The sequence below is a fragment of the Orbicella faveolata genome, unplaced genomic scaffold (genome assembly GCF_042242905.1).
Source record: "Orbicella faveolata isolate gen_17 unplaced genomic scaffold, um_ofav_v1 contig_46, whole genome shotgun sequence".
NCBI lineage: Eukaryota > Metazoa > Cnidaria > Anthozoa > Scleractinia > Merulinidae > Orbicella > Orbicella faveolata.
Window position 1 is genome coordinate 27,701,404 of NW_028301576.1, and position 12,723 is coordinate 27,714,126.

The 12,723-nt window shown below is 37.4% G+C and overlaps 1 protein-coding gene, 1 long non-coding RNA gene and 1 pseudogene across 2 annotated transcripts in view; 2 read left to right on the top strand and 1 right to left on the bottom strand.

The window, feature by feature from the left end:
• LOC149099370 (uncharacterized) overlaps positions 1-12,723 on the top strand; it is a 42,962-nt gene that overhangs the window by 14,710 nt on the left and 15,529 nt on the right. The gene's annotated exons all lie outside the window — the stretch shown is intronic.
• On the top strand, positions 6-4,560 carry LOC149099372 (uncharacterized; the record flags this gene model as incomplete). Its single annotated transcript, XM_089277947.1, has 1 exon — positions 6-4,560. A coding segment is annotated over one exon (1,020 nt), but the record flags the coding sequence as incomplete, so codon positions are not given.
• Positions 4,373-5,686, bottom strand: LOC149099373 (uncharacterized; annotated as a pseudogene).

Consider the following 12,723-nt stretch of genomic DNA (forward strand, 5'->3'; position numbering starts at 1 on the left):
AGTTTTTAGTCGATGAGCACATTACTAACATCTCTTCTTACAAGCTCTCCTTTTTTCAAAAGCTTGTGCTTTGTTGTGGCTTGAAGTTTGCCATTCCTAAACATGTATCCCCGATTGATGTCAAAGCTAGCTTTGAGAAAGCTTATTGGAAACTTGAGCCAAACCTATCAGAAGATCTTCGTGACCTTACAGCATCTACTTTATGTTCTTTGGCGTTAAATTATATTCATCGTAAAGGCCCTAAACCTCCAAAGACTCTCTTAAAAGCTATTCATCAATTGAAGAAGCGTAATGACATTGTCATAACTAAACCTGACAAAGGATCTGGTGTTGTTGTTATGGACAAGGACGAATACTTGCGCTTACTAGCTGAAGCATCCATAAACGATCTCACCAAATTTAGATCGGTCGACCCGATGAGACCAAAAAGCAGAGGAAGACCACCCAAGCGCTATCACCCTCTCCTACAAAAGGAGAAGGACTTAGATTCACTTGTTCGTCAAATTCTCCCTACTGAGATTGCAGACTCTGTCCGTCCTTCTGGCTCAAGGTTAGCTCACCTTTACGGTTTACCCAAAACACACAAGGAAAAGCTAGCTATGCGACCTATCTTGTCAGCTACACAGACTTACAATTATGCGCTGGCGAAATGGTTAGATGACAAGCTTAAACCGCTTGCTATTGATCATTACATGATAACCGACACCTTCGAATTTGTGAACGAAGTCTATTCATTGACACCCAAAGACGGTGATGTTTTGGTTTCCTACGATGTTTCCTCATTGTTCACCAATGTACCCCTTGAAGAAACAATACACATCCTTGCTGACAAAGCATTTGCTAATGACTGGTTTAATCAAATGCACCACCTTAATCTCGGCAAACAGGACCTAATCCATCTTCTAGAAGGGGCAACAAAAGATCAACTTTTCCTGTTTAACGGTCATTCTATAGACACCAATTTTCCTCCCCATGTTTGTCCATGTGCTTTCTTTCAAGTGTTAAGGAATATTGCAGACTTTTGAGTATTGAGGCAGCTTAGGTATGGATTGCACCTGGGAAATCTTTGCCAGAGTTTGTTTACTTTGTGGTGGAAATTTGTCATTGTGGGCCTTTGCCTTGTGCGAATGCACGTTTTCCACTTTGGCAAAAACTTTGTGAATCAGCAAAACATCAAAGACACCGTAGTCCTTGGGTGGGGCAGGTAGATTTTTGAAAAGTTGAGCCAAACAATGGGAATCACAGTGGTAACTGTCAACGCTTGTCAGCGTAATGTTATAAGAATCCCTTTTGTAATGCCCTTGTATTTTTTTCCTTTCGACGCTCGATATCTCACAGTAAAGGTTTACTTGGAGGATGGCCTCTTTCTCTTTTCACCAGCAGTGTGTACCCTCTGCTTTGCCCGTGCGATTTGTTCTCTAGTGACAGATTACCAGCAAATGTCACCTCCATGTTCAAATTGATGTTAGTTTCTTTAAAGACATTATCAAAAGACTGGGAATCAAATATCTTATACAATATTTTGCAACTTGGTGGCCTTATAACTTGGCCATCATTTGTGGCATGCCTCGCATTGAATTGGCTTGAATGTTGCTTGTTTCAAGAAAATATTCAAAATACTTTTTTCAAACTTGATCACAATCCCCCTTAATCCATATCTCTTAAAACAAAAGGAAGGTTAAGATGGACAGTTGAACTTTCCTATACTCTTGGCATACATTTTGTTGACTGTAAAATGAAGGAGTGAGTGGAAAAAAAGCCCTAAGTGACTTTGTGACTGTTTCAACGAAAAACAGCATTTTGTCATTTTGTTGTTATATTGCTTTTTCTTACTTAAAATGAAGTGGGTTACGTTTCAAATCCATATGGCAACTATTGCGTGGATGGGAAAACACTTTTAAGAGTGTGTCCATGAGAAAAGCAGGCAGGAGGTGATACAGCTCAAATCACCGATTTCACTAATGCCAGGGAATTTATGCTCTCATTGAATTTCACATGTGGCCCCTGTAATGCACATGTACCACAAAGGGCAAAACACCTTTATTTCATGAACCAATTTGCGATTAGAAACATGCAAGTTCTGACGGTGTACTGAATTTTAGCATGCTCTCGGTACAGCTGTACTCCATTATTTCACGTGCCAAGCATTTGGCAAGCGACGACAAGACTTCCTCCCTAAGATCTTCGTGCACAAAACATCACGTTCACAACTGGCTTCCAATTTCGGTTTCAGATATTTTTCACAATGTTAGCTGTTGCAGCATCTGGTGCTGAACAAAGGGAGTGTGTCATTAGCAGTGGTACAACAACTTTAATTCCCAGTTTTTCGATTTCCTGTGTGGACCTGAGGTTGGAAATTTCTTGCCTGTCTTCTGTGTAGCTCTTGCAAAACCATAAGTAATGGATCGTTGCTTTCCTTGACTCTCCTTGAGGTTGTAAAATTCCTTCTCCCATTGGTACGTTAGTCCTGCTGATTCTTCCAGAATTCACTGAATGAGATGAATGAGGCGTCTATTAATGCGTCAAAAATCCTTACACAATTGCTCTTTGATCGGTCTTTCTTTCACAGCATTTCTGGGGGGTATCACAATCACTTGAGGAAGACACCAAGTCATTTGTAAATCATATTACAAGTGCAGGAATCCTAAACGACAGCATAAGAATCCAATTGAAGCTAAAGATATGCAGTAATTTGTGACAACCACGAGTCTTTCTCTAAATAAGTGCTTTTTAATAACAAAACACATTGCCAACTACATCTGATGAGATGGCATGGTAGAGCGATGCTTATGTGCATGTGCAAGCTAAACTTTACTGGAATTGGAAAAATGCTGGACTGGACATTACACTTCTCCCTTTTTCCAGAGAGTCTCTAAGTTAAATAAAAAATGCAACTAGGAAACAATGTCCTAAATGTCCAATGTTCTAAGCTCAAATGGAAAATGTTTCAGGTGCATAATGTCTATCTGGTGAGCATAAGCTTAGTACAGTCTAGGTAACATAGTCTTTCAGACAGTCCAGTCGTCTCTGATCATGCCTTGGTCTGGTTACAGCTGCTGGGATCTCTGATGGTTTGTTCTATTCCATTTTGTCACTGCTGCAGGTTTTGGCTGTTTCCTCTGTGTTGGTGATAATCTCCTCCTGGACTGACAGGGTTGGCATTCAGCAGAATTTCTCTCCAATCCTTCGAGGTTGGTTCTTCTCAGCATCCCTCTCTTTGCTGGTATTGTCCTGGATAAATGCATTAGCAATGTTGAGTTTTGTGGAGCTTTCTGCCTTGCCATTAGCACATGCATGTTGTTGGGTAACTTGATGATGGTGAAATCCCTCTGTTGTAGCAAACTCTGCAAGTTCTCTGGAATTAAATGGTCTCTTGTCACTTTCAAGTTGTCTTGGGCTGCCATGAGTGGCAAACAATGTTTTGAGCTTTTCCTTGCTTGGTTGAAAAGCTGTTGAATGGGTCTTCACAACCTCAGGATATCTTGTTCTCTTGTCTATGGCTACTAGATTGTAATGGCCATCAGAATAGGGTCCACTGAAGTCGACAGCTATGACATCCCACGGTTTCTTTGGTATGTCTGGGACTTTCTGGGCTCGTAAATTAGCTTGAAGTTGACATATTGATAAAAGCATTTCCATGACCCATTTTTGGATTCTCGGTGGGAGTCACATGGCTGTCTTGTTAAACGGTGGGATCAGTGGCTTGTAGGCTGTGATGATCTTAAATTTTGGTGCTCCGAGAAGGCAAATGCTGAACCTGTTCTTTGCCCAATGTACTGACAGGGCATCTTTCTTTGACTGGCTATACCTTTTGTTGGTCATAATGCAACTAATGAAGTGGACTGGCTGGAGACCACTGCCTTCTCCTGGAATAATCCGTTTCAGAGCCCTTCATAAAAGCTGGCTTCCACTCTCACAATGATTGGTCTAGCTGGGTTGAAGTATGCCATTGTGCTTTCACTTGTTATGCTTGTTTTCAGCTTCTCAAATGCTCCATTCTCTTCTGCTCCCCATTGGAACTTTGTATCTTTTTTTTTTTTTTTAATTTTTTTTTTTTATTGCAAAACACAGGGAAAAAAACAACTTACAGTTCAACTACTTACATTACTTATGGGACAATTACCTACATCACTTACTGGATAATTACTAACAATACAATTACTTACATTACTTACACTACAATAAGTTACATTGTATTAATCAATTAATTAATTAATTAATTAATTAAAAAGACTACTTACTACTTACATACAATACACGTTACAATACTGACAAGTGCAACACTTGTTAAGGTTGACCTACACTACAATAATATCCGAGCACAGTGTTAGCCTTAGGGTTTTCTTCATTTTTTTTAATTTTTGTTATACAGTTGCTTGTTGGTAAATACGTTTAATTATTATTATCACCCACTTAGATTTCTAAAGATTATCATTTGACGCTGCTCCAGTTTTGAGGCTGTTGTAACATGCCAGAAAGACAGAGAAATGTTTCATTTCAGGGGGCAAGTTGTGTGTCCTACACGACCATATATAATATCTCGCCACAAGAAAATTAAAATTAAGTTTCTGTTTATTCTTTGATTTGTCTGGCCTTAGGCCTAAGACTATATTTAAAGAAAGGTTGTATGTTCTCAACGCAAGATTTTGGCTTACAAGAAGCTCCTTAAAGTTTTGCCAGAAGGTAGAGACAACTCTACAGGACCAGAAAAGATGAATTAGGCTTTCCTTCTCAGTTTTGCAGAAACTGCAGAGATCATTATCTTTTATTCCTACTTTTTTAAGAAAATCATTAGTCGCCAGTCGTCTATGCAGCAATTTGAATTGAAATACAATTAGTTTTATAGAGTTTGTACACTGAAAAGATAGCTGGTACGCCGCACTCCAGTCTATTGGTTCATGGGCTTCAAAGGCACAATCCGTAGCCCATTTTTCTTGACTCTTGGTTGGACACCTTTGTTTAAGACCAATTATTTTTTTATAGGCCTGTCTGCTTGGTTTACTTGCTTTCATAAATTTCGTATAAAAGCTTTCGTATTGTATATTTGTATTATTGTGTAAAGGTACTTTGATTTTTTTAAAAGCGGATAACAGCCCATAAAAAGCAAGATAATTTGTTTCAGTGATACCATACCGATCTTTGAATTCAGAAAAGGATAGGAAGGTGTCTGAATCTTTCATCAAATGCAAAACCCTGTTAATCCCTTTTTGCTGCCATTTTTTGTAGAAGATTGATCTGTTATCGATTCTTATAAGGGAGTTGTGCCAAAGGCTCTGAGAGCGAAAATGGTCTGTATTATTCTCGTAAGTGATTTCAGTCCAGATATTTAAGATTTCCACAATAAATGGATAGGATAAATTGACATACTTTGACAGGTCTTTTTTGCTAAGTTTGCCGCTGAACAAGGCTCTGCCACCGTAGTTCCGGAGTTCTAAGTCAAAAAAAGTTTCCATTTTCCGTGATTGTTTACATCGGTATATTTTTTGACCCAGGTAGTTTTCAATCCTTTATTGAAGGATTCAATATCAATCATTTTTAAGCCGCCTTTTTCATAGTCATTAATCATTACTTCCCTCTTAATTTTGTCGCCTTTGCCATTCCATAAGAAATCATAGAAGAGCCTATTGATTTCCCTTAAGACACGGTGATTAGTCGTGAGGGGAGACAAAATGTATACAAGTTGGGACGCAATTAAACTTTTTAGAACGGTAATTTTGTCAAAAAGGGTAAGTCGACGACACTCCCAACAGCTTAGGCTATTTTTTATTTTTATTTTTTTTTATTTTGTATCTTTATGGGTCAGTTTTTACAAGGGTGGGGCTAGTGATGCGTATCGTGAGATGAACTTTGCTAGGTATCTGGTCATTCCAAGGAAACTTCTCACAGCTTCTTTTGATTTTGGTGGGCTACTTTCTTTTACAGTTCTGATTTTCTCTGGGTTTGGCTTTAATCTGTCCTTTGTGAACTTGTGTCCATAGAACTCTATCTCCTTGCAGGACTGCTTCCAATGTCTTGTCTTCCTCCATGTTTATTCCTCCTAGCAGGATATCATCCCATTGGTTGAGGCACCTTGTTATGTCTCAAAATATTCAGTAGATAGCTTCATCAAAGAGATCTTGTGATGCTTTTGCTCCAAAGATCAGATGTTTCAGTCACATGGTCCCCCATGGGGTGCGGAAAATGGCAATTTTCCTGGACTCCAGAGTGAGTAGGAGTTGGTGGTACCCCTTCCGCATGTCAAGTTTAAAGAAGAGAGTACAATCATGACATTTGCACATGAAGTCTTCAACGATCATCACCTGGATGATCCTATTTCTGTCCATTAATTGGTTTGGTACCCCGAGGTCCACGCTGGCGCTGATCATGTGTGGTTCAGGTTTTTCCTTGTCTACAGCGTTGAACAACCAAGGGTGAACACCACATGACTGCTTCACCTTCAGGTACCTCCTCGAGTATCTCCTCTTCTACACACTGCCCCAGCCATTTCTTAAATGGTTCTTGCAAGTAGTAAGCCACTGGTGTGAGTCTTTGAGCTACGGACACTGCTTCTTGTTTTTTCATGCTGAACTTTGTGTAAGACGGCCAAAACGGTCGACGTAGTTACGACAGATACGAGTGTACGATTTACGAGTTTCTTGACAAACAGCGAAGACAATAACAAATAAACGGGAACAAGTAACACTGAAATACAATAAACAAGCTAAAATAAGCCTAATGCTAATAAAGAGTAAAACAAGCTAACTTAGCTAAGAAATAACAAAGTAATTTGGTGTAAATAACAAGACAATTGCAATAGGAAGATTGCATGACAAAAGTAAAGAAACAGGAAACTGTGTGACAAAAACTGTCAACAGTTGTTGAGTATTACATGAAATGCAAAACTAAAAAGGTTCAAGTTACAGGATTACACAATAGTGCTAAGCTGTGTACAAGCCAGTCACACAAGTAATTACAGTGATAAAAACAGGCTACAAAACGTATAAAGGAACAGAAATGAATTTGGATTTGTGCAAACAATCACAAGTAATCAACAAGGATATGTGGTAAGCGAAAAATACAATATTTACTAGCAAAAACTATAAAACAAAGGAACAGAGATAAAGCTACATGCTGTGCTGACTAAAGGTCAAGAAAACTAAAGGAATAATACTACACAAAAACACAAAACTAGTAAAGGCAACTAAAAGCGACTGCTAATTGAAACTAATGAAATAAAAGAAACGAACTAACCAAAAGCCTTAAAGAAAAGTACAAATAAAACGAAATAATGCACTACATAACAAGGGTTATTGAGAATATAGCATTCGAACTAAACCAGTGCTTGACTTGAGAACTTGAGTACAGCTCAGAATAAACCAACTGAATCAACTGAATTTACTGAACAAATGGTTGCCAATTTATAATAGATTTGAGGAAACTGTAGGAATAACTCTAAACCAAATAAGGCTAGGGAGTGTATTTCTTGCCCACAAATACAGGATTTACCTAAGGGAACTAGGAGGTAACTTCTCCTACACAACAGGATTTAGCTAAGAGAAGTGTGTGGGAATGAATCACCAACACATACCAAAATAAGGTGTGTAAGGAAACCAAACTAATGTAGGAAAATAACCCAAATAGTAAGAAGAAAAATAACACAACACTAATAAAAAAAGTTTGAGAATTAGAACTGAAAATGAGCTAAAGTGACCTTGTCACATTTGCAAAGAAGTCTTCCATTCTTGATGTCTGATCTTCCCGATGCCTTGAAATCCATCACTGTATCGAGCAGTGATTTCCTGGCTTTCAGGTGTGAGATCTCTATCTTCTTTGACACTTTTGATGCCTGGTGGCTCTTCCTGGATTCTCAGGTCATTGGTCCCTCAGTGAAGAGCAATCGTCTCTGATCTGTAACATACCCAGCTCTTGAAGGGTGGTTTTGCTGATGAGGGGTGGAGAATTGATTGTTCCTCCAGTCACAAGAAATCTTGCGACTGCTCCACAGGTCTGGTTCCTTACAGTGACTAAACTCTCCTTTCACAGGCTACTCACTCTGCAAGGTGCTTAGCTTTACTCTGCTCTGTTGTAGTGTAAGTTTCACTGTACAGTCTTGAGGGCAGCAGTCTTTCCTGGACACAGGATGCCCTTTTAAAATGGGTGTTGCACACCCATCATGGGCATTGTACACTGTGAGATTACTTATGGAAAGGAGCAGAAATGGGAACTGCAAAATTGTGTGAAGTCAAAATTAGAGGCCTAAGCTTGACCAAATCTGAGTTGGAGTCAGAACATTTCCACCAAAATGTTGAAAAGGCTGAGGAGAGAACGTTCAGCAATTATTCAATTTCAACAAGTGAAATTATCAGCACTACAGTTAGTCTGAGTTACACATAAAAAGTTATAATTTAACATAGTTAACAGTGAGTAGCAAGAGGGGTTTGATGCCGTTTCTTAGCATTAGTTAGCATTTTGTTAGTGTTTGTGTTGCTAGGCATTTGTAAGTGTTTTTATAGCATTTTTTGGCATCAGTGGTTAACATTTAAAGCATCTTTTAGCAGTTGGGACTACCAGGCATGTCTCAGTATAGACTTCAAGCCTCAAAGGGGGAAAATCGTTTTTCACAAATTTCTTCCAAAAAAGCTGCCTAATATTAAAAGAATTAACCACAGGTCAAGAGTTTGTATGGAGAACTGTGGTTGAAATATAAAGAGTTTGAAAGGAAATTAGGAGATGACATTTAAGTCATTCAATGTACAAGTGATCTACCGAATAAAGACTCTTGAACATTCAATGTTGTAATTTTTTCTCATCCTGGAGAGTTTAAACGAGATTTGAGCTAACTTTGGTATATTTGTCCCACGGTGTTATGATAAGAGACACTTGTCTCTTGTTATAGATATCAAGAGGAAAAATGAGAGATTACCTCTTGGTCCAAGAATGAGTGGGGAGTTAGCTGCTGTAATGAAATAGAAAATGCCGATGGGCTAACATGAAAGTAGGTGTTGTTAATTTATTCTTAGGTTAATTATGGAAGCTGCACTTACCCCTTCTCTCACGTCTAGGACCTCATGTCCTTGCAATTGGTCACTGTGTAGTACCACTCTTTGACATCTGTGTATTGTAAAGTGCAGGGGCAGGTGATCAAGAGATCCTGCCCAGTCATACACCTCCTGCATAATTACATAGGCAAAATAATATTGTAAGTATCGTTTGCAAGCTGGGTAACAGCTGGCGTTTTAATGTATTATTTACAATATTTTTGTTATGGCAGTGGCTTTTTTGTCATAATTCAATGCATTTGAGGAATCCTGTCCTAGCTACAAGATAGCAAACAAATAGAACATCCTTGTATGAGGGTGAACATTTGCCTTTTCCCCTCAGTGAGATTTAATGTGAGGAATTACAGTACTTACCAGTAATTAAGCAAAGTAAATTGATAACAATTGCAAAATGATACTAATTTCAAAGGAAAACAGTTACTGCACTCATATCTGCAAAACTTTACCAACACATAGAAACAAACATAAGCGGGAGGTAAATGGATAAAACAGCCTGAAACACCAGACAGATTAATACACTGTACTGCAGAAAATGTGTATTGGAAAGCACCAACACATCTAATATGGCAGATTTGGCATTAAAAAAAAAACAGGAATGTGACAATTAGTTGGCCAACATAACACATGTTGTCAATTCAAACCGATATGAATTCAAATACAGATAAACAGCACTTATGCAATGAAGTATTTCTTTAGGAAACTGTCTTTTATAGTATAGCCATGGAATTGCTTCTGTTGTTTAACTATCTTTTAATTATGTTTTGACGATTTTTGAGGAGCCCTATCAGATTTGATTTTAGTGTATTTTTTGGACCCTGACATTGTTACATAACGAAAAATAATAATAAAATAATAAATGTATGGTTAATAAATGTATGGTCCATTGTAGCATAACATCTCGCACCATTCCTCCAACTTTCTCCTGAGAGAAGAAGAGGATTTAAATCCTTCATTTACATGAACATTTTTAAATCGATTTCCTTAGTTTAATTATTGCAATATCTTAGAGTGGTTTCTACTGAATGTTGAAGGTAATCGCTGACTGGCAATTACTTTGTTTTGGTTTTGGTTTTGGTTTTACTTACAGTTTGGAGTTTGGCTGAGCGGTCTAGTTGATAACTAATTGGTTTGGTTTTGGTTGTACAACATTCAATTTATAACCACTCTATCTATAGTTACACATATGTACTTACTGATTTTTTTTTTCTATTTCTACTCCTTTTTAGTGAAAGGCTCTGTGATAAACCCTATGTAATTAACATGACAAATCTGCATGTAAGCGAAGTGGCCCATCAGGCCTGAGCATGTTCAAGTTTCTCTAGCATGAAACAACTAGGAGTATTTCTAATCCCCAAGAATTGAATTCTAGTTCTTCGCAGGGTTACCCCCAGCATTAGATTTGCCAGTACCCATTTATATGTCTGGGCGGAGAGAGGCAATTTGAAAGTAAGATGTCTTGCCCAAGAACACAACGCAATGTTCCTGGCGTGTTCTAAGTTGGACTCAAATTGTTTATATCATTATATCTAAGTTGGCTGCATGCACTTGATTTAGTTGAATACATGCCATTGAGCAATTAGTGTGTACATGTATGGATCATTTCCCCCAAGCTGCCAGAGAGTGATTTAACTATGAAAACAAAACTTTTTGATCAATTGAATTAAAACAATTATTCACTAAGTTATTGCAAAATATCATGATTTGATATCATGATCAGATGAATTATTTCCTGAACCCAAATTGGGTGTAATATTTATTGATAATTTCAAGTCAATCATTTATTAATATCAACTGATTAATCAACCAAATGTCTGGGAATGGGTAAAACAACTAAAATTACACGACATTCTTAAGATAATTCAATACAGAATTATTTACCAACCATTAAAAACTTCCACACATTGTAGCATGGTGCCAGTACCAAAACACAGGATTTAGGGTTCTTCAACCCATATTTCACTTTCATTGCAAGTACAAAGTCTCATAAGTGAAACATAATTACAAAATAATGCAATTAGAATTTTGAAATAGTTTATACAGCACTTCTTTGTCAACCTTTTTTTATAAAAACTACAGTACTGTAGCAACAAAATGCACATGCTAGCAATAGCCTTTATCCTTATCTTATTTATGTGAAGGAGTCACCATACATGCCTTTATCTGCATGTCTGCTTTTGTGTTGTGAAATCCACAAATAGCAATTTTTTTGCTTAGCCACATTTTTCAACAGACTGAAAGTAAACAACATAAATTAAGGTGAATGAACAATGGAGTCACACTAACTCTGGTACGTAATCTAGATCACACTTAATTAATCAGTCTTTCCATTTTGAAGTAGATTACTTTTACTCTTCATGAGAGATCATGAAGAGATCATGAGAGAAATCTCACCCGACTAATTTTCTCTTGCATGGAAGAGTACAATTTAAGGGCAGAAGCACTGCCTCCATGACCTTTGAGTCCTTTGTACCATGCCATGTAAACTAAAAATAAAACAAAAATCGTAAAACTAAATAGTTTCTCTTCATTGTTTTATCTCATTAGTGGTAAGATGGCAATCAAATTTATACAGACAATAGCAAATTTCAAAATCACTTGCTGTAGTAGTGTGTGTGTAATCAGTAACTTACCTCTTGAAATGTGTTTGTTATGAATGGAAGAGTTGCATCTTGTCCTCCCTCTTCCAAGCTAGGCCTCTATGCATTTAAGGACTTCAGTAGTCCTTAAAACAGTCTCGTCTACAAAGAGGTGGAAATTTTTAAAAAAAGACTGACAGAATAGTGATGAGTATAATTATAAAAACTTATATGCAGGTTTAGAGACTTAGGTTTGACAACATTTACACATGCAACTAAATGATGCCTGCCAAAATTTGGTATTAGTTCTTATTTTTGCACTGGTGTTTACATGTGCTGTAACTGTCTAGTGACTACTAAGCATACCTGTGTCAACTCCTGCAGTGGATAAATCATCATTGACATATCCATCTGAAATATCAATTAATACAAAATGTATTAAGTAAAGTACATCTGGACCCATCGTGGCCCCTGCAATAATATAACATCCGTACACTCATCATTATACTATGACGACATATATAAATAGAAACGATTGTCTGCCACGTCTTTGTCTACATTATGAAGGTACATGTTTCATAGACACCCTTTCTAGGCAATATCTAACATTTTCTTGCAGAACCATACTGAGTCTGAAATAATAATAAAACACTTGCAAAGACTTGGTGCCTCAGCTTCACCTGTAAGTGCTATAAGTGATGAAGTGTTACTAATCAATTATTGAAAATAACACCTAAAGATAGCCTGAAGATCAATATAGTAGGTCTTATTCTGTTTTCAAAGCACATGATGTACTAATAACACAGTGCTTTGTGATAATCATTGGTGTGCTTAATTTCTACCTTAACCATAAGCCTCTGATTGTAGGTTTGCCACCATATAAGTCCTCTGTACAAATTCAGTTGATAATTCTGTTAATGATTTGTTACTACAGTCGGACCTGTATACAGGTGGCTGCAAAATACAGGATCACTAAAATATTCTCTGGGTGTGGTCTAATGATATGGTACTGTACTTCAACACAATGCAGAATGCATAATTAATTTCTTTAAAAACAGCCCCCCTCATGGGTATACATAGAAGCAATTGGCACTCAACTTTATTTGTTC